This window comes from Babylonia areolata, chromosome 9 (assembly GCF_041734735.1).
Source record: "Babylonia areolata isolate BAREFJ2019XMU chromosome 9, ASM4173473v1, whole genome shotgun sequence".
Classification (NCBI taxonomy): Eukaryota; Metazoa; Mollusca; class Gastropoda; order Neogastropoda; family Buccinidae; genus Babylonia; species Babylonia areolata.
Genome location: NC_134884.1, coordinates 36,692,208 through 36,719,585, shown reverse-complemented (window position 1 = coordinate 36,719,585; position 27,378 = coordinate 36,692,208). Strand labels below are relative to the sequence as shown.

At 46.2% G+C, this 27,378-nt stretch overlaps 2 protein-coding genes across 3 annotated transcripts; both read left to right on the top strand.

Moving 5' to 3' along the window:
* Positions 1–1,331: 1,331 nt before the first annotated feature.
* LOC143285418 (uncharacterized) lies at positions 1,332–17,438 on the top strand. Of its 2 annotated transcripts, none has more exons than XM_076592674.1 (12): positions 1,332–1,544; positions 3,749–3,858; positions 4,793–4,947; positions 5,894–6,200; positions 6,548–6,637; positions 7,032–7,251; positions 7,940–8,018; positions 8,782–10,474; positions 11,647–11,806; positions 14,694–14,813; positions 15,288–15,490; positions 16,565–17,438. In XM_076592674.1, exons 2-12 carry the CDS (start codon positions 3,753–3,755, stop codon positions 16,807–16,809), a joined length of 3,378 nt encoding a protein of 1,125 aa, XP_076448789.1. In that variant the 5' UTR covers positions 1,332–1,544; positions 3,749–3,752; the 3' UTR covers positions 16,810–17,438. The 2 variants fall into 2 exon arrangements, with proteins under 2 accessions (XP_076448789.1, XP_076448790.1); XM_076592675.1 differs by having other exon boundaries at positions 1,334–1,544; positions 5,945–6,200.
* Positions 17,439–20,808: 3,370 nt separating this feature from the next.
* LOC143285417 (uncharacterized) lies at positions 20,809–25,241 on the top strand. Its single transcript, XM_076592673.1, has 3 exons — positions 20,809–21,126; positions 22,213–22,342; positions 22,801–25,241. Exons 1-3 carry the CDS (start codon positions 21,095–21,097, stop codon positions 22,957–22,959), a joined length of 321 nt encoding a protein of 106 aa, XP_076448788.1. The 5' UTR covers positions 20,809–21,094; the 3' UTR covers positions 22,960–25,241.
* The last annotated feature ends 2,137 nt before the right edge of the window (positions 25,242–27,378 follow it).

The window sequence follows — 27,378 nt, the reverse complement described above, 5'->3', positions numbered from 1 at the left end:
CTATTTCACAAAAAGTCTGACCATTCAGACTTTATGTCATCATCCTATGTTCCCCCAGTTCTATGATCCCCAAGTTTACTCTCAGCCAGGCCTAAGTTATTCTGTTCCCCCAAATTTCCATTTTCTGGGTCTTTGTTTCCCTAGGTCTATGCTCCCTCAAGGTCTATGTTCTCTTATGTACGAGTATATGTACCCCAAGGTCTAGGGCCAATGCTGGTCATTATTGATCCCAACCCATAAGTGCTCTTATTACGTGATTTTATCTTTTTTTTCCCCCACTGCCTAACCACTATTGATCACTGCTGACCACAAACAGTGTTCAGACTGCATTAATTTGTTGACAGATATACAGCATTAGGACTTCTTCACAGGATTTGATTATTACCTGTCCGCTACTGATTATTGCTGGCTAGTACTGACTCCCCCACTCCCCCTCTCGTAATGGATATAGATGGGTCATTTTAGGCTCGCTTGAAATGAGACCCGTGGGCAAATTTGGACCAGCTAGAATCAATACAGTCTATCAAAGAGGAACTTCCCACACTTTGCTTCCGTTAAGTTACTGATGAAGAAGGGGAAGGGACAGTAAAGACAAGCCCAGAACCCCCCCCCCCCCCCCCCCCCCCGCCTCCTCCCCCCCCCCCGCCCCCCCGCCCCCTTCCTCAGCTTGAGGTTTGATCTTGACTAGGTCTTCTATACAATTTTCAACAAACTCGGTACAATGATTGGTCATGAGTAAAACAAACCCAGTGAAATGAAACAAGGTCAGACGCCAAAGGTCAACATGGTCTATTGTGAACATGTAAAAGCATGATAAAACTATGGTTTTTCACCCGGTTTTCATAGAACATGGTATACCATATAGTGAACGAGATTTGGCCAGAACATCAAATGCTTTCTAAATTTAGAAGTCAAATGTCAAGGTCACATCTGTGTGTCTTTTCCAGATTCTGTTTTGCAATTTTTCAGTTTTCATGCTTTCTTTGTTGGATTGAATGCATATCACAAATGGGTCTTGAAGGTCGTCTTAGGTTGTCTCTCCTGTGTTGTAAACAATGTTTATATTTGTATGCACAGCCTTCCCCGAGGCGGGTAGAATATGATTCCCTGTCTCCGTCGACGGAAAAGTTCTTGCATTCCCCTGCCTGAAGTCAACCTTTGTCACTGAGCCTCATCATCAAAGTCATAGTCGTTCACAACACACACACACACACACACACACACACACACACACACACACTAACAAACACACACTAACACACAAAAAGTAAACACCCAAGGATATAATTCTTTTGTGGACTGCAAGCAGCCAATGAACAGACACAGTTCCTGGGCTGAATGCATCCTGTTTAAAGCCACTGTGAACTTTACCTGGCGTGCTTGTACTTTCTGTTTTTTAACGTTCCCGGATCTCAGTCAGCCACACGCATGCTGCGGAAAAGAAAAGTGCGACAATTCAATTGAAAGTCACTTGTTCGTATTCTGAGGAAGTTGTTCGCATGTGAAGAACGGCAGACAGCGGAGTAAAGACATTCTCAAGACAGGTCAGTGACTGGATTCTGATTGATTAATTGGTTATGGATAATCATGTGGAGTGATGGCCTAGAGGTAACGCGTCCGCATAGGAAGCGAGAGAATCTGAGCGCGCTGGTTCGAATCACGGATCGATCAGCCGCCGATATTTTCTCCCCCTCCACTAGACCTTGAGTGGTGGTCTGGACGCTAGTCATTCGGATGAGACGATAAACCGAGGTCCCGTGTGCAGCATGCACTTAGCGCACGTAAAAGAACCCACGGCAACAAAAAGGTTGTTCCTGGCAAAATTCTGTAGAAAAATCCACGTCGATAGGAAAAACAAATAAAACTGCACACAGGAAAAAATACAAAATAATGGGTGGCGCTGTAGTGTAGCGACGCGCTCTCCCTGGGGAGAGCAGCCCGAATTTCACACAGAGAAATCTGTTGTGATAAAAAGAAATACAAATACAAATATGGCGCTTATCCTCAGTCAGAGACCAAGCGCTAAGCGCTATACAAACACGGAGTCATTTGCACAACAGGATGCCTACATGGGTATAAGCCGATCGAGAGCTGATAAACAAATAGTAAAGAGTGGTAACTCTCTCCGTTCACAAGGTACACAACTTCAAGTCAGTGCTGCTTACCGCTACCGATTCAGCTAGTACACAGGACCGAGAGCTGCCTTTGGATGCTCATCATTTGTTTCCTGTGTCAAATAGTTAAGAGTCTTGAATAATTAGCCAATTTATTCCGAACTTTGTGCAGCCGCATCGAAAATATTAGTATCATGCTTTTCCTGTTTGCGGACGAATCCATTCTTCTTGTATTTTTGTTACGGTCAGCATGGGACCCAATCCCAAACTCGGCGGTATTAAATTTTTCTCCCCTTCCACTAGAGTGGTGGTCTGGACGTTGGTCATTCAGATGAGATGATAAACCGAGGTCGCGCCCGTGTACAGTTTGCACTCAGCACACTTAACCCACGGCAACAAAGGGGCTGTTCGCAGAATAATTTTGTTTAAAAAAAAAAAAATTCCACTTCGATAGGAAAACAAATACGCTTGCAGGCAGAAAAACAACAACAACAACAAAAACCACCCAAAAATCAAGGAGGCGGTGCTGCACTGTAGCGATGCCCTCTCCCGATGGCAGCCTGAATTTCACACAGAGAAATCTGTTGTGACAAATGTGTAATACAATACAATACAATACAATACAATACACAATACAATACAATACAATAGTTGATAATGATGATGGTGACGATGACGACGACGGCGATGATGATGGTGACGATGAACTGGTTCTCTGATGTTTTATTGAAGCTGAAAGGATGAGCTACAAGCTTTATTTCACCATGTTCTCACAAGACAGACAGACAGACACACACACACACACACACACACACACACACACACACACACACACAGAGAGAGAGAGAGAGAGAGAGAGAGAGAGAGAGAGAGAGAGAGAAGGGGGTCTCGGATGGGGGAGACAATGACACACAGACCAAAATGAAGAGGGACACAGTGTAGTGTGTGTGTGTGTGTGTGTGTGTGTGTGTGTTATAAAAAGGTATATGTGTGTACTGGAGGGGGGGGGGGGAGTTCTGTTTAATGATCAAGTCAGACATGGGGTAAGTAAGCCCAAACTTTTATGATAAAAAAAACAACCAACCAATCAACCAACCAACTAACCAATCAAACAAAAACACGCAAAAAATAACAATAACTGTAAGCAACAACAACAACAGCTAGTCCAAACCGGATGAAACGCACAAACTGACAAAGACGTGCAGTTTGCAGCAAACAGTGCTTTCTGGTCACACGGAGTGTGTTGAATGTATGAGAGGTCTGTCGGTTCGAACGTTTGCACTGAAGCAGGATATGAGTACATCATGTACCGTACCGCACCGTACCGTACCGGATTCTTTATGTCCTGTATTGCATCGTGTCGTATCGTGTCGTCTCGTCTCTATCGTGCCGTATTATTTCGTGTCATGTCGCATTGTGTCGTGTTGAATTGTATTGTATCGTAACGTCTCGTATCGTATTACTTTTAGGCACAACCGATTATATATATATATATATATATATATATATATACATATACATACATATATATATATATATATATATATATATATATATATATATATATATAGAGAGAGAGAGAGAGAGAGAGAGAGAGAGACAGTCCACGCCATACGTTAAAATACTGCGTGCAGGACAATGGAGACAATGTCTCAACAGGAAGACTTGCCTGCCAACCGTCTACAATTATCGCTGCAACGCATTCTCCGCAAACTTGACTGCAGGACTGATGTTGATTCTCCAGGTTAGCCAGACTGTATTTCAGCTGCATGCACGCACGCGCGCGCGCGCGCACGCACGCACACACACACACACACACACACACACACACACACACACACACACACACACACAGACTCTACATACATTCACACATGCGTACACGTAAACGCTATCGACAAAAATTACATCACAACTCAAACGTGTGCACACTGGCATACATACAAACACACATACACGCATGAACGCAAACGACAACAACACCACGACACAACACAACTGAACACACACACACACATGCAAACGTGCGCACTCGAAAACAAAGACACACACATACGACTGCACACACAGACAGACAGACACACACACACACATACACACCCACACACCACCCACACACCCACACATACAAATTACACACACGCCCCCACACACACCTACGTGCGCACACTTAAATACATGCACCAACGACTGTACGCACGTACACATCTATACAACCACAAACTCACACATCTCTCTCTCTCTCTCTCTCTCTCTCTCACGTGCTTTGGTGCACATATACGAACACGCAAACAAGAACAACAGCATCAGCAACAGCAACAACAACAACAACAACAACAACACACACACACACACACACACACACACACACACACAAGCTGGCGAACGCGAAAGTACATGCACTATGACTGAACACACAGCACACAGACACACACAGACACCCCATATTTTTTTCGTTTCTCCCCACTATATGGGGAGTTAGCTCCTTATCTGTATCATTATGATTATGGTTGTTATCATTATCATTATGATTGTTATCATTATTATCCACTTTCTCCTCCTCATTCTCCTCCTCCTTCTCCTTCTTCTTCTTCTGCTGCTGCTGCTCCTCCTCCTCCTTCTACTTCTTCTTCTTCTCATCATCATCATCATCATCATCATCATCATCGTGATTACAGAAGCTAATAGTGAAGCAGACAGGGTAATGTCCGGACTGACAGACGAGGCACGTAACTTCCTGCACCTGCACCAGGAACCATCATCACACCAGTGGCCGCCCCAACCATGCCGGACTGCTGTCTCGCAAAGCACGGCTGACAGCAGGGCACTGAAGGTACCAAATGCTGAGATCACACATAAGAAGGGGGCGGGAGGTGGGGGTAGGGGAAGGTGAGGGGAGTGGGAGGGGCGGGGGTGGGGGGGGGGGGGGTCGGGGGCAGGGGAGGGGACCGGGGGGGGGGGGGGGGGGGGGGGGTGCGAGAGAATGAAATGATAGTTACGTTACCAACTGCAGAGATCACATAGAAGAAGGGGGCAGGGGCGGTGGGGGGAGATGAAGGTGTGGGTGGAGGCATTTTGCCAGGCTGTGCCAATCAGAAAGCTTCTGATTCCATTTTTTAAAACCCAAACCATGCAAATGTAAAGAAGTTAAAAAAAAAAAAAAAAAAAAAAGAAAGAAAAAAGTATGGCATCTTGATGCGACAAGTGCTGCTCCGTGTTCATGATGACTTATGGATCGTTTCGCGTCGAATTAAGCCCAATTCTTGTTCCATCAGAATGGTCGCCAACACGGAACATTAGGCTTACTTAAATGCCTGCATTGCATAACACACGAACATTTCGTTTAAATAGGTCCCAGATTTTTAGGATACTAAAACAGAAAATTACCATAAAATCTTAAAAAGTGCCACCATGTTCCTCTCCCGACCATTCCCCTTAAAAAAAAAAAAGAAAAAAAAAGAAAGAAAGAAGAGAACGAAAGAAAAAAAAGAAAGAAAGAAAGAAAGAAGAGAACGAAAGAAAAGAAAGAAAGAAAGAAAGAAAGAAAAACCCAAAAAACCCACGTTGTAAAGTCCTATTTTAGCATCCCAAATCCAGGAACATATTATACCGGCAGTTTTGTGCATGCATGAAACGATTTTACCGTCAGTAGATGATGTAACCCATTTTCAGTGGATTTCGACTCAATATTGTGTACACGATTTTACTCAGTTTTTGTGCGGATCCAGTCACTAAACTAACGTGCCATCATCTTGCGTTTTCCGTTTTTGGTCCAACAGACCATGAAAATAAAACCAATAGGTGCAGTAAAGCACGATCACTTTCACCAGAGAGTCCTGGCCTGGTCACTGCTTCGCAATGATCTCCAGAAAGCTGTCGCAGCGGCCATGTTGTTGGAGAGCTCTAAGGTGGAACCAATCGACTCCTTGCTTTTTGATGACGTCATGCACTACGTCGAGGACCGGGGAGCGGGCAGCGTTGTCATCCCACCTCAACTTTTGCTCAGCTGGGCAAAATGCCTTCAGATCAGGGGCGATCTCCACGGGGCGATAAGACGACTGAACGCGGCCCAGACTACGCTGACTGGTAAGTCAGTTAATTTGATTTCCTTCATGGGTCGTGTTGTATTGTATTGTATTGTATTGTATTGTATGCTCACTGGTCAGTCTATTGAATTTAATTCCTTCATGTATCGTATCATACCGTACCGTACGCTGTACCGTATCGTATCGTATCGTATTGAATTGTAATGTATTACATTGTATTGTAACAACACCCACATGTACACACATTCACCCAAACACCACACACACACACACACACACACACACACACACACACACACACACACACACAATCACCCCCACCCCTCTCAGACATACACGCATTAATGGTTATGATTCAGCGCCTTTCTCTTTTATTCTCCCACACAGAGCACAGGGAGTTCTTCCCGTGTCGGTGCGAGGCAGACAGGATACAAGGGGAGTGCTTGCAGCTGACGGGTCTCACCTTCAACAAAATGTGTACGTATAATATTTATGATAATGATGATAACGAAAATAATGATGATTATGATGACGATGATGGTAGTAGTCTACTACTATTTACTACTACTACTACTACTACTGATGTTCGGCCTTCGGATTCGAAGATGACCATTGGGCATCCTCATCCGCCTTCACAGCCGTTAGGAGATCTCTCCTCTTCCGCCTGGTCCGCCGTTGGGATGACCTCTTCGTATTTGACCTACTACTGCTACTCCTACTACTACTACCGCCGCATTATGGCTGCCTATATGTCGGGGAAATACGATACGATACGATACGATACGATACGATACCATACATACCATACCATACCATACCATACCATACTTGCACTGCACTACAATACAACACAACACAATACGACCCTCAGGTTGCTGGAAGAGCGCCATCCCGCCTCTGATGGAATCGATAGCCGTGCTGACCAGGTGTATAGCCAACGCCAAGCGCAGCAGCGAAAAAGGCAGCCATCCCATGGCCGTGGGAAGAGCCCTGCAGGTCTCTGTAGACATGGTGGCCAGGTGTCTGTGCAACATCACCGCCGGCGATTACCTGGACCTCAAAGAACAGCTGGGATTCCAGAACAATGACAGGTCTGTTGTTTCGGGTGTTTTGGATTAGATCAATTAACACCTTGGCTGCTAAACTTTACGTGTTAAATGTGGTATGACTTAATGAAGCGCCAGAACTATTTTGTGTATTCGACTTTTAATGAACGAAAGTAATGCATTCATAAGAGGAAGAGAGTCCACAAAATAAGCGACTGATATCCCAGATCCATGAGCTCAGTTCCTATCAAAGTGAAGTGGTAGCCTTCACTGTTCGTCAGCAACAATCATGGGGTTAAACAAATATTCTCTCTCTCTCTCTCTCTCTCTCTCTCTCTCTCTCTCTCTCTCTCTCTCTCTCTCCAGAAAACATAATATACATTTTGCACGTAAACAGCATAGCAACAACAGTCTGACGGCTTGATAAGTTGAGTTGAGGGTGTTTGTCGAGGGCATGTGCGTTCGTTTGGGAAAGGGTGGGAATGGTGGGTTCGATCACGACTAGCCAGAATTGACTACTGGTCATTCGAGTGACCCCTGGGTAAAAACCCAACAGGGGGACAGACTGAGACCGTTACATCGGAAAGGAAAGAGGAGGGTGTGGAGGGTGTGGCTGGAGGGGCAGAAAAGGAACGATGGTCACGTCTTACTCGATATTATCAGTCCAACAATTTTGACAGCGTGACCATTTATTTTGTTTTGATTGTGTTCTTCTTGTCTCTGTTTTAAACAGGTTTTATCAGGCCTACAATATGTGCACGGATTCTGCCACCTTGGCGCCTTTATCACAACTGATGTACATTAGATTACAGGTAAGCTGTTTTAGAAAGGGGTGCACAGTAAAATGCAGGTTCCCGCGTCGCTGATGAATGTCATAATTCAGAAATATGAGAAAATGAAGTAGACTACATAAAAATACAGGTATACAGATGTTTGAGCCACCAGTGCACATGAACTGAACGTTCAGTTATTTGCCAAGCTGGCGAAAATGATAAATCGGGTATTTAATTAAGCAACCGATGCAAAGAAAAGTGCAGGTATTTGAGCAACCGAGGCATATACAAATGCAGGAACCTGAGCAAATGATGTAGGTCTATATTGTACATAAAAGGGCAGTATTTGAGCAACTGGTAAGCGAAGAAAATGCAGGGCATTGAGCAGTTTATGAACATGCGAAAGCAGGAAATGACTAAGGTATCAGGTTTTTGATTACACACAAAACAGCATGCGAAAAGCGAAGACGTTTTCAGTTCGTGCGTAGAATCGTGTGTGTGTGTGTGTGTGTGTGTGTGTGTGTGTGTGTGTGTGTGTGTGTGTGTGTGTGTGTGTGTGTGTGTGTGCTTGCTTGCTTGCTTGTGTACGCGTGACTGAAGCCTGACTGAATGACATAGGAAACGAATGACGAGCACTTTAAAGGGAGCTCTGTGTAAATGATTCCGTGTTTGTTAAGCGCTTATAGCCTGGTCTCTGATCGATGATATATATATATATATATATATATATATATATATATATATATATATATAAGTACCCATATCAATCAATCAGCCAACCTTTCACATGCTTGTCATTCAGAATCAGGCGGCGGAATCTCTCCTGAAGTACGCCGCCCAACAGGAAGACACGCACACCCGCAACGCGCATCTTCAGACAGTCATCCTGGAGGTCCAGAAGAGTCTTCAGGCCCACGCCTCCATTGCTGACCTCACGCGACGGGAGCAGTTCTTCGAGCTCGTTCGTTCCGTGTTCCTCATCCACCTAGCCCTGGATTTCTCCGCTGATGCACGAGACAGACGTTGCGCCAGCAGGATGGAGGAGCAGGCGCGGTTTCTGTACGCCGAGTATTGCAGGCTGCTGAGCGAAAGCGAATTCCTCAGCGACAAGATGGACGCGGAAGGGTGGGGTCCTGAGATGTACGGACGGATCAGGAGCCTCAGTGAGGAGTTTGGCTTGAACGTGGTCGTGGCCGCTGTTCAGAACGTCCCCCCCGCGCACACGCTTGGTGCCCCTGGAAGACCCACAACACAGGGGGAGGAGGAGGGCAGGGAGGAGGAGGAACTGACCGGGAAAGTCTTCCACCACAAGGCGAAAAACGCAAGCGAAGAGAAGACGCAGCAAAGTGGAAAGCAAGCTGCAGCCATACAACAGAGCAGCGAGCAAGCTGCAGCCATACGACAGAGCGGAAAGCAAGCTGCAGTCACACAACAGAGCAGCGAGCAAGCTGCAGCCATACAACAGAACGGAAAGCAAGCTGCAGCCATACAACAGAGCGGAAAGCAAGCTGCAGTCATACAACAGAGCAGCGAGCAAGCTGCAGCCATACAACAGAACGGAAAGCAAGCTGCAGCCATACAACAGAGCGGAAAGCAAGCTGCAGTCATACAACAGAGCAGCGAGCAAGCTGCAGCCGTACGACAGAGCGGAAAGCAAGCTGCAGTCATACAACAGAGCGGAAAGCAAGCTGCAGTCATACAACAGATCGGAAAGCAAGCTGCAGTCATACAACAGAGCAGCGAGCAAGCTGCAGCCATACAACAGAGTAGAAAGCAAGCTGCAGCCACACAACACAGCAGAAAGCAAGCTGCAGCCATACAACAGAGCGGAAAGCAAGCTGCAGTCATACAACAGATCGGAAAGCAAGCTGCAGTCATACAACAGAGCAGCGAGCAAGCTGCAGCCATACAACAGAGTGGAAAGCAAGCTGCAGCCACACAACACAGCGGAAAGCAAGCTGCAGCCATACGACAGAGCAGCGAGCAAGCCGCAACCAAGAAGGAGAGAAACAAGGAGCAGAGGTCAGCACGACATGGCCATGAAGTTGGTCTGCCCATCAGTCCTGAAGACTACGCCATCCCGGTCTATGATATCCCACTAAGCATTTTCCAGGACCTCTGCGGCTGCAAGTTCACGAAAGCCGCAACCCACGAAACGGACACGCAGCTTATTAACCCCGACTCCCGACTCCGGGATCATGCACCCGACGAGAAAGGTGAAGCAGCAGCCCTTAATGACCACGCGCCGCCGATGCTCGCAATCCCCGAGGAGTCCACGAGCGAGGAGTCACCCGTGACTTTGGTGGACACCATTCTGACCACCAAAATGGCCGACACAGAAATCATCGGCAGTTCAGACCTGGAGAGCGGTATCGGGTCGTCTTGCTCCTCAGCGGCAGATTCCAGCAGCGCAGATTCAAGCACACCCGTCACCTCTGGTACCCCACGCGGTGCCACCCTGTTCCAGTCCACTGCCGGCACCGATTTGGTTAAAAGTGAGTTTGTGGTTCTGATTGTAGGGTCTTTGTCGCCTTGTATGCTTTAAAAAACAACAACTTTCTTTTCTTTCTTTTTTTATACTCTTACTGCTGCTATTATCATTTAGCCTTCTTGAAGCTTCAACCACGAACTTCTTGTTTACAGTTTTGTTGAACAACAACATGTGCTATTATTGTCGTTGGTATTGTTATTGTTGTTGTTGTTGATCTTCTTTTTTCTTCTTCTTCATCATTCCCCCACCCCTCCTCCTCTTCTTCCTCCTTCACAAAAAGAAAATGGATTCTGAGCATGATACTCAATAATATCAAATCGCTTTTCATTTGTGTCTTGACTGTAGTGTGATCAATTCTTAAATGAAGGTTAACATAAGGTGCTGAATTTAATCAGTGACAACGAGCGAAAATCGGAACATTCATTTTCTGTCGTTCACAGTTCTTCAAATTTTCTTCTTTGCTTGGTTCATGGGCTGCAACTCCCACGTTCATCCGTATGTACGAGTGGGCTTTTACGTGTGTGACCGTTTTTCTCAAGCATATAGGTGGCCATACTCCGTTTTCATGGGTGTGCTTGCTAGACATGTTCTTGTTTCTATGATCCACCGAATGTTGACATGGATTACATGATCTTTAACGTTTGTGTTTCATCTTCTTCCTGCAGATACACACGACAGGGGTTCAGGCACTAGCAGGTCTGCACACATTACCTGGAAGATTGAAAAATCTCAACCTTTAATCCACCCAGGGGTCATATTCAAGACAAAATTCATTTTGCCTCAAGGCAAGTTACCCTTGACATGGTAGGGACCCGCGGGTACTGTTTACCTTGAAGGATAAGTTATCTTCGTATTCTAGACACGCACAGCGCGCTCGGGCAGTATTTAAAACTACCGGGCATTCCCTACTACGCAAACTCATTTACTTCTTATGGCACTACAGTTCCTTCCATTCCTTCCTTTTGTTTTGTGCAATGAATGATACGTGGGTGTGGTTCGTTTTAGCTCTTTTTTAAATTTTTTTATTGTACCTTTGAAATGTTACACAGCTGTTTTTACTGTAAAGCGCGGTGAGCCTGCTCTTGAAAGCGGGACACCGTGCTATATAAGCCTCTATATCATTATCATTATTATATAACCTTTAACCTAACAGTTACCGTGACTGCATTCCACCAGAGGCCCGCCTGCTGAAGTTCAACCCTGTGACGGGCCTGTGGAACAGCCAGACCACCTTGGTGCACGTGGGCCGACCCCTGCGGCTGGAGGACAAACTGAAGGGCAGCTGCCGGGACGTGTTTCACGTGCAGTTCCTTCACCAGGATGAGGTTCTGGGCAGGTAGGTGGTCGGGGCGGGTGCTGGGGGTGGAGGTTTGCTCTGGAAGAAATGGGTGGGTAGTAGTGTTGTGGAAAAGGTGGTGATGGTGGTGGTGGTTGTGATTATGGAGGAACTGGGGGTGGTAAAGGGGAATGGAATAGGTGGTGGTGTAGGGATGGTGGGAAAAATAAATTGGCGGGGGTTGGTGGTGGGGGGATGTGGGTGATGGGAGCAATTTGGGTGGTGGAGGAATGGGGGTGATGGGTGAATGGGTGGTGGTGGGGAAGGGGATTGGTAGGGGAATGTGGTTGCTGGGGAGAGACTGGGGCGGGGAGGAGATGGAGGTGATAGGGGAATGGGGGTGGAGGGTGAATGAGGGTAGTGGAGGGAATGTGGGGGAAGGGGGTGGCTGGTGGTGAATGGCGATCGTGGGGGAATTGGGATAGTATTGGAATGGGGTGTTAGGTGAATTGGGGTGGTGGGGTACTGGAGGTGGTAGGGGAATGGGGGGTGGTGAAGGGATGGTGATGGTAAAGTGGGAACGGGGGGGTTGGGGGTGGGTGGGTGGGACTGGGACACTGTGAGTGAATGGGCGTGGTTGGAAAATGTGTGTGTGTGTGTGTGTGTGTGGGGGGGGGGTAATGTGGGTGGCACTGGATGGGATGGGTAAATGCGGCTGTCGGAATACTCGAGGGACGGGGTCAGACGGTGGAGTGGGGGGTGGGGTGTGGGGGTGTGGAGGTGGTGGGGGGCGAGTGTGGGGAGGCGGGGGCAGGTGGGGCACTGTGGGTGTTGGGGGGAGAGCTGGTGGTGGGGTGGTGGCGCCGATGGGGGAATGGGGCACTAAGGCATGCGGGGAACTGTCACTGATAATGACGGTGACAGTAGTCAGTGACTCAGCAGAAAAAAAAAGTTGATTAAATAAAAAAAAAAAAAAAGGATACTTCTTCTTCTTCTTCTCCTCCCCTAACTCCATGAAAAATTACTGGGGCGCCTGCACAGAAGATCTCTTCACCATATTCCTCCAGGTCTGTCGGTTGTGTGTCAAACCCTGGGTCTCTGCAGATGTTTTTTTTTCTTTTTTTTAATGTCCATTGTGCTATACTGTCAGTCCATGGTTGTTAGTTATCGGGGTGAAATTTAACCAGGGTGGGTCATTGTCACAGTTAATTACGGTCACACTAGTCAGTTAGCTGAAAAGTTAATGGAGAAAATATCAATAACAACATACCATGCCCCTATTGCAAGCGTAGGCCTAGTGTTGAAGACAAACAACTTCAGATTCTCGTTTATCAAATGCTAGTTAATGAAAGTACTGAGGAGGAACTATGAAACTTCCCTGGTTTGTTTTTCTATCCCCATTTGTTTCAGCTCATGGGAGGTGCGCACTGGCTCCACCCTGTACATATTTAAGATGCAATACTACTATTTCTCTTACTACTGCTGCTGTTGCTACTACTACCACCACAACCACCACAACAACAACAATAATAATGATGATAAGAATAAAGTCCTGAATCTTGTGTGGGGACAAATGAAAGCTACGTTCACACCAGACATTCTCACACTTGCTTAACTGAATGAAAGGGATGAAAGGCAAAACTTATTGATACATGCAATCAGAGTGATAAACCACACACTGAAATGGGGAGGGGAAGGGGTGGGGTTTATTTTTGAAAGGGGCAGCGTTTAAGGCCAGGCAGTTCTTGTGTAGAATTGACTATTAAGCACTCTTGGCTTTGCTTTTGTCCTCATAACTGTTGTAGACTCAACAATATTTAAACAAACGGTATCCAGGAAACAGCACAGGTGATAAAGCACATCCAGTTAACACAGATAATGTACTGCGATATCCTTCATAGTGTGGCACACAATAAGGGATTAATAAAACTGATATCAATAAAACGAAGACCAGAAATGAAGTAAGTGACCGATCGCCAGACAAGTAAGGCACGAATTGACCAGCTCAGATAGCTGCCTCGCACACTCAACCTTAATTCTGAAGTGGCACCCTCTCGTGGGGCAGGACATTCATTTAATGTGGACAGTAAGCGCGATAACGAAACCCTGGCGTACATGAAATTTAGTGACAAACGATAGACAGGCATAAGCTGCAACGATGATAAAAAAAAAGTGTGTAAAAACAGTCATTAATTGTTCTGTGTGGCTAAGCTTATCTAAGTCTTTAATCTGCTTGCCGCTTAATTATCATTATCATTTCTTCTTCTTGTTTTTCTCCACGTATAGACATGCGACTTTTGTTTTTCATAAATATTACTCTCGAATCAGCATGCTGACTTGATAACATGTTTCTTGAATCAACACTTTGACTTCGTACACATGAATACTATGATTTTTGTTTTGTCCACTTATGGTTGCGAGTGGGCTTTAGCATGTATGACCGTTTTACTCCACCATGTGGGCAACGATACTCCGTTTTCGGAGGTATACATGCTGGGCATGATCTTATTTCCAAATCCTACCAAACGACAGCATGAATTAAGGAATCTTTAATCCACGTTTAGAAAATATACATACATATGGAGGCTATTCAGGCATTGACAGGCCGACGCATCTGTTGACCTGTGGGATCAGAAAATTCAACAACAATAGCAACATCAAGAAGAAGAAAAAGAAGAAGAAGAATGACAACGACCATCACGTTCTTACGGTGTTCTACGACCTTCCATGATAAAAAAAAAGAAAAGAAAAACCCCTCATTTCCAAACAAAACATAAACTCTTTTCATTATTGTTCGCTACTTCTCATCCTGCCACCTCCTTCCCTTTCTCTCCGCCCTCCTTCTCCTCCTCAGTTATCCTCCTCGTCCTTCTCATCACTGGTGTTTCCAGATACGACAAGAATTATTTTTTAACGATGCTCTCACGCTTCCGGTTGCCGACGCCAGGTACGTGGGCAAGCGGTACCGGCGCCAGAGGCCCCCGAGTCGCTACCTGCAGGACGTCACGTGCCAGAAGACGGCCAGGTTCCTTGTCACGCTCTTCAACTACGCTCTCAAGGATCTCAGGTACCGCCGATCGCAACTGGTTTGCTCGCTGTGCTGTCATGTCATCCCCCGGATTCGCCTGTTCCCGATTCGCCTGTCACTGAATTCTTGATACCGATTTGTCCATCCTCAGTTCGCCTCTATGTACTCAGTTGTTCATTCTCTCTCTCTCTCTCTCTCTCTCTCTCTCTGTGTGTGTGTGTGTGTGTGTGTGTGTGTGTGTGTGTGTGTGTGTGTGTGTGTGTGTGTGTGTGTGCTGTCTATTATTTTCTATTTTCATTTTTTTTATTATCTTATTTTGAATTTTTCACCGAATCAGACCTTATTATTATTATTCTTGTTATTATACAAATGATAATAATAGTTGTTATTATTGTTGTTCTTGTTCTTGTTGTTGTTCTTATTGTTGCAGTTAAAAAAATGATATTGTATAGGGTTTTTGGGGGGCTTTTTTTTTTCGTTTTTTGTTTTGTCATTTTGGTTTTGGTTTTTCAGATACGACATTCAAGTGGTGTACGTACCCGTCGCGCACGTGCAGCTTCTGTCACGTGACGGCGAGGAGGTAGAAGACTGGCTGAACGTGGAGCCCTACCTTGAGGGAGACTTCATCAAGCTGACCAACAACCTGACGTTCTGCAACAGCCAAGGGAGGACACTGGCCACCGCACTCACCCACTTCACTCATTCCGTGTCCCAGGGTGAGGGTTTTGTTTTCTTATCACATGCACGTGCAGCAATTATTGCTCGTGCGCGCGCGCAAGCACGTACGCACGCACGTACACACACACACACACACACACACACACACACACACACACACACACACACACACACACACATTGATTGATATGGATAGTGCCTATGCATAGTGCCTATCCTCAGTCAACGACATACATACATACATACATACGTACATACGTACATACATACATTGATTGATTGATTGATACGGATACTTATATTGCGCCTATCCTCGGTCACAGACCATCCAAGCTCTTCCCTGTGTTATTCAGTCATGTTTTAGTCACACACACACACACACACACACACACACACACACACACACACACACACACACACACACACACACACACACACACACACACACACACACACACACACACACACACACACACACACACACGTGTATCAGAGGGTGGTTTACCACGGACTTTTGGCAGGGACAGCTCTCTTGTTGTCGTGGGTTCTTTTACTTGCGCTAAGTGCATTTTGAATACAGAACCACGGTTTATTGTCTCATACGATTGACAAGTGCCCAGAGCATCACTGAAGGTCTAGAGGAGGGGAGAAAATACTGGCAACTGTGGGATTCGATCCCGAACAATCAGATTCTCAGGTTTACATGGTGGATACAAAATTAATAATGAACTGTCAAGTTCAAATGCAGCGTTGTTAGCTTGAGAGAGAGAGAGAGAGAGAGAGAGAGAGAGAGAGAGTTCAAAAAGTATGTGTTGAATTGACATTTATTTAATTTTTTTTATATCTGATATAGTTGTATATACATGTATAATGTAGTGGCATATACATGTAACGTTTCACAGTAGAGCGAGAGAACTCACACAGAACTCAGAACATTTAAATTCAAGAATTTTAAGATGTTGGGCAAAGTCTATTCTTCCAATTCCTTCTTCTTCTTCTCTTGTTCTTTTTCTTTATCATCATCATCATCATCATTATCAATATTGTTATTGTTATCATCATTTTTCGGATCATCATCATCATCATCATTATGATTATCATTATGAGAGCAGGCCGACTGATGCTGGTGGACCTACAAGGGTGGCTGCCCTGTGGAGAAGAAGGTGGAAGGGGGGTGGTGTACCTCACAGACCCTCAGTTCCACACCTCCAGTCCCTCCTCCTCCTCCTCTTCCTCCACTCCCCTCAGCTCCTGCGACATGGGCGAGCGCGGGATGCGAGCCTTCTTCGAGAGCGTGCACCCCACGTGCAACACCGTGTGTCACGCGCTGGGCTTGAAGCGTCCTGAACTTTATTAAACCTGTGCCGGGTTGCACGTGGCGATCTTTGCAGCGCCGGCAAAGCCTGCTTAGAGTTAAGTATTGATATTGATTGATTGATATGGTCACTTTTTAGCGCCTATCCTCGGTCGGAGACCAAGCTCTAAGCGCTTTACAAACACGGGGTCATTTACACAACAGGCTACCTACCTGGGTAGAGCCGACTAACGGCTGCCATTGGCCGCTCATCATTCGTTTCCTGTGTCATTCAATCAGATGTCAGGCACGCATACATACACACTCAGACAAACATGTAACATTTAACATTTTACGTGTATGACCGCTTTGTTTATTTACCCCGCCATGTAGGCAGCCATACTCCGTTTTCGGGGGTGTGCATGCTGGGTATGTTCTTGTTTCCATAACCCACTGAACGCTGACATGGATTACAGGATCTTTAACATGCGTATTTGATCTTCTGCTTGCATATACACACGAAGGGGGTTCAGGCACTGGCAGGTCTGCACATACGTTGACCTGTGAGATCGGAAAAATCTCCACCCGTTACCCACCAGGCGCCACCGAGTATGTTCCTAAGAATATAGAATTTACCGTGGAGTTAGGAATATTCTTAACTATAAGCAAACCTAGCGTTGCTAAGTTCGCTCATGCAACCCACCCCTGCATCGGAATCAGCGACTTTGGGATTCCTAGAGAAGACAGGGCCGGGTCGCCGGGGCAGAAATCGTCTGATCCAGTGTTCACCAGTGATCAGGGTTCCAGGCCCCGTTTCGGCATAGTGTTGTGTCCTCGGAAAAGGTACTTTACTGACTCAAACTTTCCTCATTCCAACCAGGTTTGAATGGGTACCTGACTTCGGTTGGGGGTGGTTATCAAAACGGCTGGAGCAGAATATTGGGCCACGCCTTCCTATACCGAGACCTTGACACAGTGGATATGAATTCACTTACCCGGTGGCCGTAAGGGATATTTACCCTTACCTTTAACCTTCTTCTTCGTTCGTGGGCTGCAACTCCCACGTTCACTCGTATGTACACGAGTGGGGCTTTTACGCATATGACCGTTTTTACCCCGCCACCTAGGCAGCCATACTCCGTTTTCTGGGGTGTGCATGCTGGGTATGTTCTTGTTTCCATAACCCACCGAACGCTGATATGGATTACATGATCTTTAATGTGTGTATTTGATCATCTGCTTGTGTTCACACACGAAGGGGGTTCAGGCACAAGCAGGTCTGCACGTATGTTGACCTGGGAGATCTGAAAAATCTCCACCCTTTACCCACCAGGCGCCGTTACCGAGATTCGAACCCGGGACACTCAGATTGGAAGTCCAACGCTTTAACCATTCAGCTATTGTGCTCCGTCAGTAAAGTGATACAATAACACCTCCACACTTCCTTCATGGGTGTTTTTTTTCTCCAGCTAACTCCTTTAACGTGATAAAATAATGCATCCACACCCTATACTACGGTTTGTACAGAGTTAATGATGTGTGGAAAAGAGAGGAAAAGATCTGCTTACTGTGCTAGGAAGGTGAAATGTATTACGGACTTCATTACACATTCGCTGATAAGGGAAAAAGCGAGGGAAACATTTTTTAATACCAAAATATTTTCAGCATCACCCAAACGTCATCAGAATGTTTATTTGTTCAATAATAATAATAATACGTCTAGAAAGTGTATATGAGCCAAACCTCTCGCGATTCACAGTGTAACTATTCACTTTGTTCCAGTTTGTTAGTATGAACGTTTTTAAATTCTTAGAAATATAATAGGCTGCTCAGAGGAAAGAGATCAACCTTGGCGTGTTCCTTTCAACGGAAATACCAAGTATGTTTTGTCAAATATATACCAACACCTACACTGTAAATAGCTGTGCATTGCTAGCTAACTAGTTTGTTAGGTGGGTTTTGGTTTTTTTCTTAATAATTAAAAAAAAAAAAAACACATTGTGTTGTGTTCTTTACGTTGCTCATTTTGCTTTAAAGCCCACTGGGATGGAGCATCATTAACCCTTAATAGACCGCTGAAGAGTTCCGTGTTTACATGACTTATAGGGGCGCTTCACGTGATCTGTGCTCTCGAAATTGATTGGGTCTCCGAAATTTCGAGCAACAAAGACGATCGAGAGAGGCGGAACTTGTGAAACAGCAGGCTTCTTTTTTTTCTATTTTTTTGCTCTTTTTTATGTGTGCATACGATGGCATTTCATTGACCAGAGTTTGGTTGCAGCAATGGAAGCTATCAACTGAAGAAATGGAGGACAGCACATGTTTGCTGCTTTTGTGTATGTCGATCACCTTTGGCATTACTCGAATTTCGAGTAAAAGTTCGATGCGCATTCGCAAGGTCCAAGATGATCGCGGAACTCTTCAGCGGTCTAATTGCTGGACCTTGGTGCAACGAGATCAGTCTAGCATGAATAAGAAAGCAAGAAGTACTTTGTGTGTGTGTGTGTGTGCGTTAAAAGCGGTGTCAATTATTTCAATGAACAAAATATAATGCAATCTTAAGAGGACTAAGTCCATGTAAAGAATGGTGACCAACATCATAACCTCTAACCCCAGTCTTATCACAGTGGGGTAACAGCTCTTCGCTTACTAGCTCACTCGTTCTCAGTAGTCAAGGGGTTAACAATTTTAAGACCTGAAATCTAGAGCAGCAGTGATGATGATAAGGAGGAGGAGGAGGAAGAGGAGGGCAGAGGGAAAGAGAATGGGAGGAGAGTGGGTGGGGAGATAGCGCGTATAATAATTAAAAGGGTTGAAGTTTTGTTCGGAACTGAGGGGATTTTCTTTTCTTCTCACTGTTGTAGGTCACTGTGGAACGTTCTGGTCAATATCGTTGTCGTCGCCGTCGTCGTCGTTGTTGTTGTTGTTGTTGTTGTTCTGCTTCTTCTTCTCCTTCTTAAAGTAGCCTACAGTCGTAATCCCAAGAACTGTAAACAGTGGTCGTGTAGCCCATAACAAAAGTTATGTCAATATCAGTGCGTTGTAACTATCAGTATCGTTGTCACTGGTAGTAGTAAAAGAAGACTGTAAGAAGGAGCAAATCCGATTCGTCGATATCCCTCTCGCCTACACTCTTATCGAACCGCCACTCTCAACGGTCACACACACACACACACACACACACACACACACAAACACACAAACACACCCGGCACACACACACACACACACACACACGCGCGCGCGCGCGCGCGCGCGCTCGCGCACAGACGGACAGACTGACAGACAGACAGACAGACAGACAGAGATTGTATTTGAGTGTGTGTGTGTGTGTGTGTGTGTGTTGTTGTTGTTGTTGTTGTTGTTGTTGTTGGGGATCCTTTTGAAATGAAATATCCTGTTCTGTAAAATGTTGTACTATTTCTACTTTAGCGATACGATAAAATGGCGATAAATAAAGCAACAAAACGCACACGCTTTTATGGTCGTGATATTTTACTGTCCTATTCAATAGCTAAATATTAAACGCTTTCGTACACACGCACACACACACGCGCGCGCTCACACCTACATTAACACACATATAAACACATACCATCTCTCTCTCTCTCTCTCTCTCTCTCTCTCTCTCTCTCCTACTCCCTGCCCCTTGTCCCCGCACTCCGACATACCTCCTCCTCCATTCACACATTCACACACTGTGTGTCTGGATACACCTTTATCTTGTGGATGGATTTGAATAGTTTGTGTGTGACCTGTGTGAAGGGAGACCGGCTGTTGAGAAAAATAATTCACCCTGGAAAGAACAAATAAATAAATGAAATTAATAAAATAATCGAAAACAAATTAAATGAATTAAAAAAAAAAAAAAATGATACAAGTAATATAGCCATGGACTTACAAACCCGTGACACCCGTAGCTGATAACACCTCACATTACACCGATGATAAAGGCTACATGTCAGCGATGACAGACCGAACTTCCTTCTATTAGTTAAACAAAACCAGCCAATCGCTGACACCCACTGTCCATGTCGAGATAACACACTTGACGAAAACTGCACCTACCTCAGCTATGATAACGCTGCACCCATCGTGACAGTCGTGTTTTTCCCGTCAACGACACAGTAGGTATACCCTTCTTTCAAGCTGACAGTGATAGCTTTGCTCTCCAAAAGTACCTTACCCAGGATTTCACTGACCAACTCGGCGAACTACGAAACCTCGGCTTGACAACGGCACGGCCCCAGCAGAAGAACATCTGAACACAGTCACTTTATTGTAAACTTTATTGTTAACTTCAATTTATCATTAGCTTTTACAGGAGGCTTGTTTTTTTTGCTCCACAATGGCGGACGACGACTACACTTATCTATACCTGTGAGTATGCTTTCCTCTGGTTTTCGTCTTTTTTTGTTTTATATATTTGTTTGTGTTTTTTGTCTTGTTTTTTAGGCGCATTTATATTACACGTAGTATGTTTCGGAATAACTCAACTTCCACTCAGAGAGTGAAATATTGCCCCCAAATTCGCCCGTATTCGTGGAAGACATTCATTATATATATATATATATATATATATATATATATATATATATATATATATATATATATATATATATATCCGCGAATGTTAAATCAGACTTGGCACTGCCAAAAATGACCCCAGGACAAAAATTAAAAATTCAGTGAGGACTGCAGCGAATATGACGATAATATCCTTTCCCCAGCCACGAAAAAAAAGAAAAAAGAAAAAAAAAGAAAACTGTATATTCAATGATTGATGGTATGTTAAGACAGATTAAAAGACTTGTTTATATCTTGGACTAATTCTCCAATGCTGAATTGCATGATGATCACATAACACTTCTCTGTGTGAACACCACAGTGGATTTTTCTATATCAATCTCTGTGCGCCAAGAGCATATGCACACGGGGACCTGGGTTTATCGTCTCATCCGAATGACTAGCGTCCAGACCACCAGTGAACGTCTAGTGGAGGGGGAGAAAAAAAAATCCAGGTCCGTATGGGGGAATCGAACCATGCAGTGGACACTCATTTTTTAGTCGGGTGCATAACCACTTAACCACCTTAGCTTTCCTTTAATTTCGGGGCTGCAGATTTGCCTTGCTGGTGTTATAGTGTTCCGAGTGTGTGTGTGTGTGTGTGTGTGTGTGTGTGTGTTTGCGCGCGTGCGTGTGTGTGTATGTCTATCTGTCTGTCTGTCTGTCCGTGTATGTAGGCGATGTGTCCATGTCTGCATGTCTAGTGCGTACGAACATACACCTTCTCTACTTCTACTTCTTTTATTATTATTGAATTGTTGTTGTTGTGATTGTTGTTGTTGTTCTTCTCTGAAGACCTTGTACTGTCCAGCTCTCCCTAGAGTTTCTTATCACATTGTTTTTGTTGTTGTTGTTGTTGTCTCTCTCTGTATACCAACGAACAGCTGTTTCATTCTCCAGACTGTTAGCGGTGGTCCTCCTTCTCAAGCTCATATTCTGGATCGTGTACTTCACCTGCCGATACCAGCGTCGGCAACGTCTGGTGTTGATACAGACTGGCCAACTGCCTCCCTCGCTGCCTGCCGGTTATGTACGTTGAGAAAACACACACACACACACACACACACACACACACACACACACACACACACACGCACGCACGCACGCACGCACGCACGCACGCAGTATGTGGGTGGGGAGCGGTGGGGGACATGGGGTGAAGGGGGTGTGGGGTGGTGGTGGTGGTGGTGGTGGTGGATGTGTGTGTGCCGGTAAGTGTATCGGTGTGTGGGGATGGGGGTGGGCCACGGTGTTGTTGTGGGGTGGTTGAATGGGTGAGTGTGCGCGTTTACGGCCGGTTCCGGTTTGTGGGGTTTGTGTGTGTGTGTGTGTGTGTGTGTGTGTGTGGGTGTGTGTGCGCGCGCTACTGTTTATGTGCGGGCGGATGTGTGTCAGTGTATCCGTATGTTTACTTGAGTTCCTGTGTTGACTGACATACGCGCAAGATCATGTGCCGTAGATTAAGTCAGCCTGTGTTAATTGTTCCAGAACACGCGGCAGTACGGTACGCAGTACGGGACTGGAACCGCCGGCGCCGTGTACAATGGCCCTTCGGCACCACCCAGCTACCAAGCAGCAGCCGCAGCAGCTGGGGGGAAACAGGGACCCCCTCCCTCCTACCAGGCTGCCACAAAAGTGACACCGTGACTGAACTCCGGCTGTGACGGAAGATGTACTGCTGGTACTAGTACGTTCAGCAGACTTCTTGAGCATCTAGCTTGAAGCGAGTGTTCGGAAAACAAAACTGATCACGAAATGAGTGCTTCCGGTGTAACAGCCTCAAACTGCCACCCCCCCCCCCCTACCCCCCACGCCCCCTCTTCCCCCGCAACCGCCCCCCCCCCCCCCCCCCGCCCCCCTTCTCTTCACCCTTCCCTCCTAGTGAGGGGTTTTACCACGAGGTCATTCAGTCAGTCTGGGCAGTCAGTAGTGGCTAGTCGAAGTTGACACCCCCCCGCCTTCCTCCTGCCGCCCCCTCCACACACACACACCCCCCGACCAACATTTTTTTTTTCTTAATTGCCCTCTTTCTACCTTTTTATGACTCAGTCTGATGAAAACAAGAAAAGGGGGCGGCGGGGCGAGAGTTCGTTCTGGACTAACCTTTTCTGACCGCCACCCCTCTCCTCGCTCACGTTATAACTTAACGGACGCAAACGTAGCTGAGCGTTACTTTAATAGCCTGTATTGATTCTAAACGGGCTGAACTTACCATCGGGAGTCAATACAGGTTAGCCGGCCTAGAATGACCCATTTATCCATTACGGGGAGGGGTAAAATCAAGCTAACTGGGGACAGTTGTGACTTGCTGAAGCTTACTTACTGGGGTCATTCCAAGTTAGTCTACACAGACCCCGGGAGCTAATCTGGGCCAGCCAGTTTTGACTCCGGGGTAAAAATCAACGTGGGGGTGTAAAAATTAAGGCTGCTACTCCGGAACCAACAAATAATAAATGATGATGATGATATGGTCACAATTGCAAAGTTGCCTTTTTGAGGGGAAAAAATGAGAAAAAGGTTTCACAGACATTCAAAAAAAAGAAAACATCTTTTATTTCGCTGACAAGATTTGTCCAACATGACATGGTGCTGCGCTCGTTCACACACACACACACACACACACACACACACACACACACACACACACACACACACAGAGAGAGAGAGAGAGAGAGAGAGTTTCACGGTTTCTCAAAGAGGCGTCAGACCGTTCGGACAAATCCACCGCTGACATACTCTACACCACATCTGCTAGGCAGATGCCTGACCAGCAGCATGACCCAACGCGCTTAGCCAGGCCTTGAGTTCATGTATATATATACATACATACATACATATATATATATATATATATATATATATATATATATATATATATATATATGTGTGTGTGTGTGTGTGTGTGTGTGTGTGTGTGTGTACCTAACCAAGTGGATTTTCTCTTCTGACAGAATTTTGCCAGACGGGACAACTCTGTCGTTGCCATGGATTCTTTTTTTTTTTTTTTCAGTGCGCTAAGTGCGTGCTGTACACGGGCCTCGCTTTATCGTCTTATCCGAACGACTAGACCCTCAGTTTGATTTTCCAGTCAAACGTGGGAGAAACTATGGGCAAGAGTGGGATTCGAACCCAGACCCTCACGGATCGACTCTGTATTGACGGGACAGACGAGTGTCTTAACCATTTTGTGGCCTTCCTCCTTGAGAGAGAGAGAGAGAGAGAGAGATCAACTTAGAACACTGGAGAATGGGCAAATCGGGATCACCGATGTAGTGATAAGAAAATCAGTCGGGAATAGGCAAATCCGGAATTGTGATGACTGCGTTTTTGATGGTGTGTTCAAGAACGATGCAAGTCTACACATGCAAGTCAGTACACTGTATGCTGGGTCCACTGACGCCAGTCTGATTTCAGACTTACTTTATCAGACTAGGCCTTATGATTACGCCAGGGTTATTTCATACAGCTCGCGACGTCACAAATGACGAAATCGTCATCTGAATGGCCTTCTTTATTCATGTATCTCAGTTTCTTTTTTTTTTCTTCACTTTTTTAAATTAAAAAATATGTCGCTGTTATTTTTTTTATATATTACATTATCAACGTTCTTTGTTTATCTGCATACGTTTAGTGGAAGATAACACAGGGAGCAACATTTTCCAGAACTGTCTTGACTCGTGGAGCAGTCCAACTTCAGCCGTATGATTACATGATTATCAGTTCAAATAATTATAATGCATGGTTATGCGCGCGCAAGCCACGTGTGTGGGGCCGGTGGTGGGGTAGGGGTGGTGCTTGACTGCATGCCTGCGGTCGCACGTTTGTGCGTGTGTCAGTGTCTTTGTGAAAGAGACTGAGAAGGTGGGCGGGTGTGGAGGGTATGTGTGTGGTATATCTTTCCCCCCCCTTGCTTTCAGAGAGAATAAAAAACAAACCAACTAATAAATGAAATGAAGATCGTAGTCGAAGTTCAGAAAGAAAGAAACAGTGTGTGTGTGTGTGTGTGTGTGTGTGTGTGTGTGCCAAGTCTGAGCGTGCATGCCGTGTGTGCGTGCGTGCGTGCGTGCGTGTGTGTGTGCGTGCGTGCCAATGTGCGTGCGTGCGTGCGTGAGTCAATGTGTGTAGTGTGTGTGACTGAGTGTGTGTGTGACTGTGTGTGTGTGTGTGTGTGTGTGTGTGTGTGTGTGTGTGTGTGTACATGCGCGCGCGCGCGCGCGTGTGTGTGTCGTTGTTCTTTAGATGTCTCTGACTCCTCTTAGTGCTAACTGCCGAGCTGAAGAAATCAATGTTTCCTCAGTCCTCAAGGATACATCTTGTATCAGAGAAATCTGTTGTAATAAAAAGAAATACAAATACAAATACTTGTATGTGTGCGCACTTTCGCCGCACGTAGGTATACTATTCTGGATTCCTGAGGATTACAGTCAACAGTCCTCCCCGCCCACCCCCCGGCCTCACACACACACACACACACACACACACACACACAACTGAATGGAGTTGGCAGTATTCTATATGAAATCCTGCGTCAGACCAGCCGCCGTGGTGAAGTGGTTAGCGTCGCGGACTGACGGCTGGGAGGACGCGGGTTCGAATCCCAGCGGAGGTGGGTTTTTCGGCCCGTGGCCGGCTCCTACCCAGAGTTGAGTGTGCTGTGGGCTTAAATGGGAAGACTGGGACCACACAGTCGAGTGTCATCCACTTCAAGGATGCGTCTTTGGGTGTGTTGCTCTAATTACCTGACCAACATTGCAAGTGTCTGTATCTCTCGGGCCTGGTTAACGCCGGGATATCATTATGACAGGAAGCGTAGAGTACAGCCGTGTCACGCAGTCCCAAACTAAAATGGACCTCCATAGCAACATCGTCATTATCATCGTCTTCCTCCTCCTCCTTCATCGTCATCAATATAAACAAAAATCAGTAGTCTCTAAGTCTGTGGCCTTTCATGCCCTGCTCTCATGGTGACCTCAGTTTCGATACCCCTCCACTTCCGTGCTTGGGGTGACATGCCCTGCTGTCATGGTGACCTCAGTTTCGATACCCCTCCACTTCCGTGCTTGGGGTGAGTCCTGTCAATATCGTCAGTGTCGGCAGATTCATTGGGGGAGGGGGGGGGGGGGGGGGGGGGGCGTGGGGGCTGTTGTTTGAGGGACGTGGTGGCGGTCTCCACTCTGGGAGGGATGCTCACTCAGTCTGGCTCCGCGACTAAGCCATTATTGTCGTTAGTAGGGGGCTGAGTAGGTGGTGTCCTAAGTACGTTAAAACAGAACAGGCACCACTGAACACCACCGAAGTGACTAAGCAGCAGTGCAGGGTCTCCTCTGGTGTGTGGCCTCCTGGCGACCTAACATCGATGGTTCCCTGTGGACTGCCGACGCTGGAACTGCGACGGACGAACCCGGGTGTGGCCGTGTATGGGGGAATCTGAATGAGCGGCGTGGGAGTCCCCCCCCCGCCCCCCCCCCCCTCCCGAGGATAACGGCAATGTTCAAGGTTAACGGCCCCACAGCCGTGTCTAAGTGACATTACTGAGAATTCCAGTAATACTTTTAGTTGTTTCCCGTCTTAGTGTGTTGACTTGCACGGCGCAACTTGAAGAGCGCTGACGCACACACTCGATATGACGGACCCGGATTTGAGTCGCGTTAGTTTCTGTGTCACTGACGTCGGAGGTCTTTGTCACACACGCACGCAATCATGCCCTTATATTGCACACACACACACACTGGCACGCACACACTGCAAACTGGCACGCACACACTGCCGGCATGCACACACACCGGTTCAAGGCGGCCGGGCACACACACATGCGCGCGCGCGCACTGTGATACACACAAACACACGCACTGGCACGGGCGCGCGCGCGCGCACACACACACACACACCTGACGCACACGGCATACACCGACACACACACACACACACACACACACACACACACTGCCGGGGCAGAAATCGTCTGATCCAGTGTTCACCAGTGATCAGGGTTCCAGGCCCCGTTTCGGCATAGTGTGTGTCCTCGGAAAAGGTACTTTACTGACTCAAACTTTCCTCATTCCAACC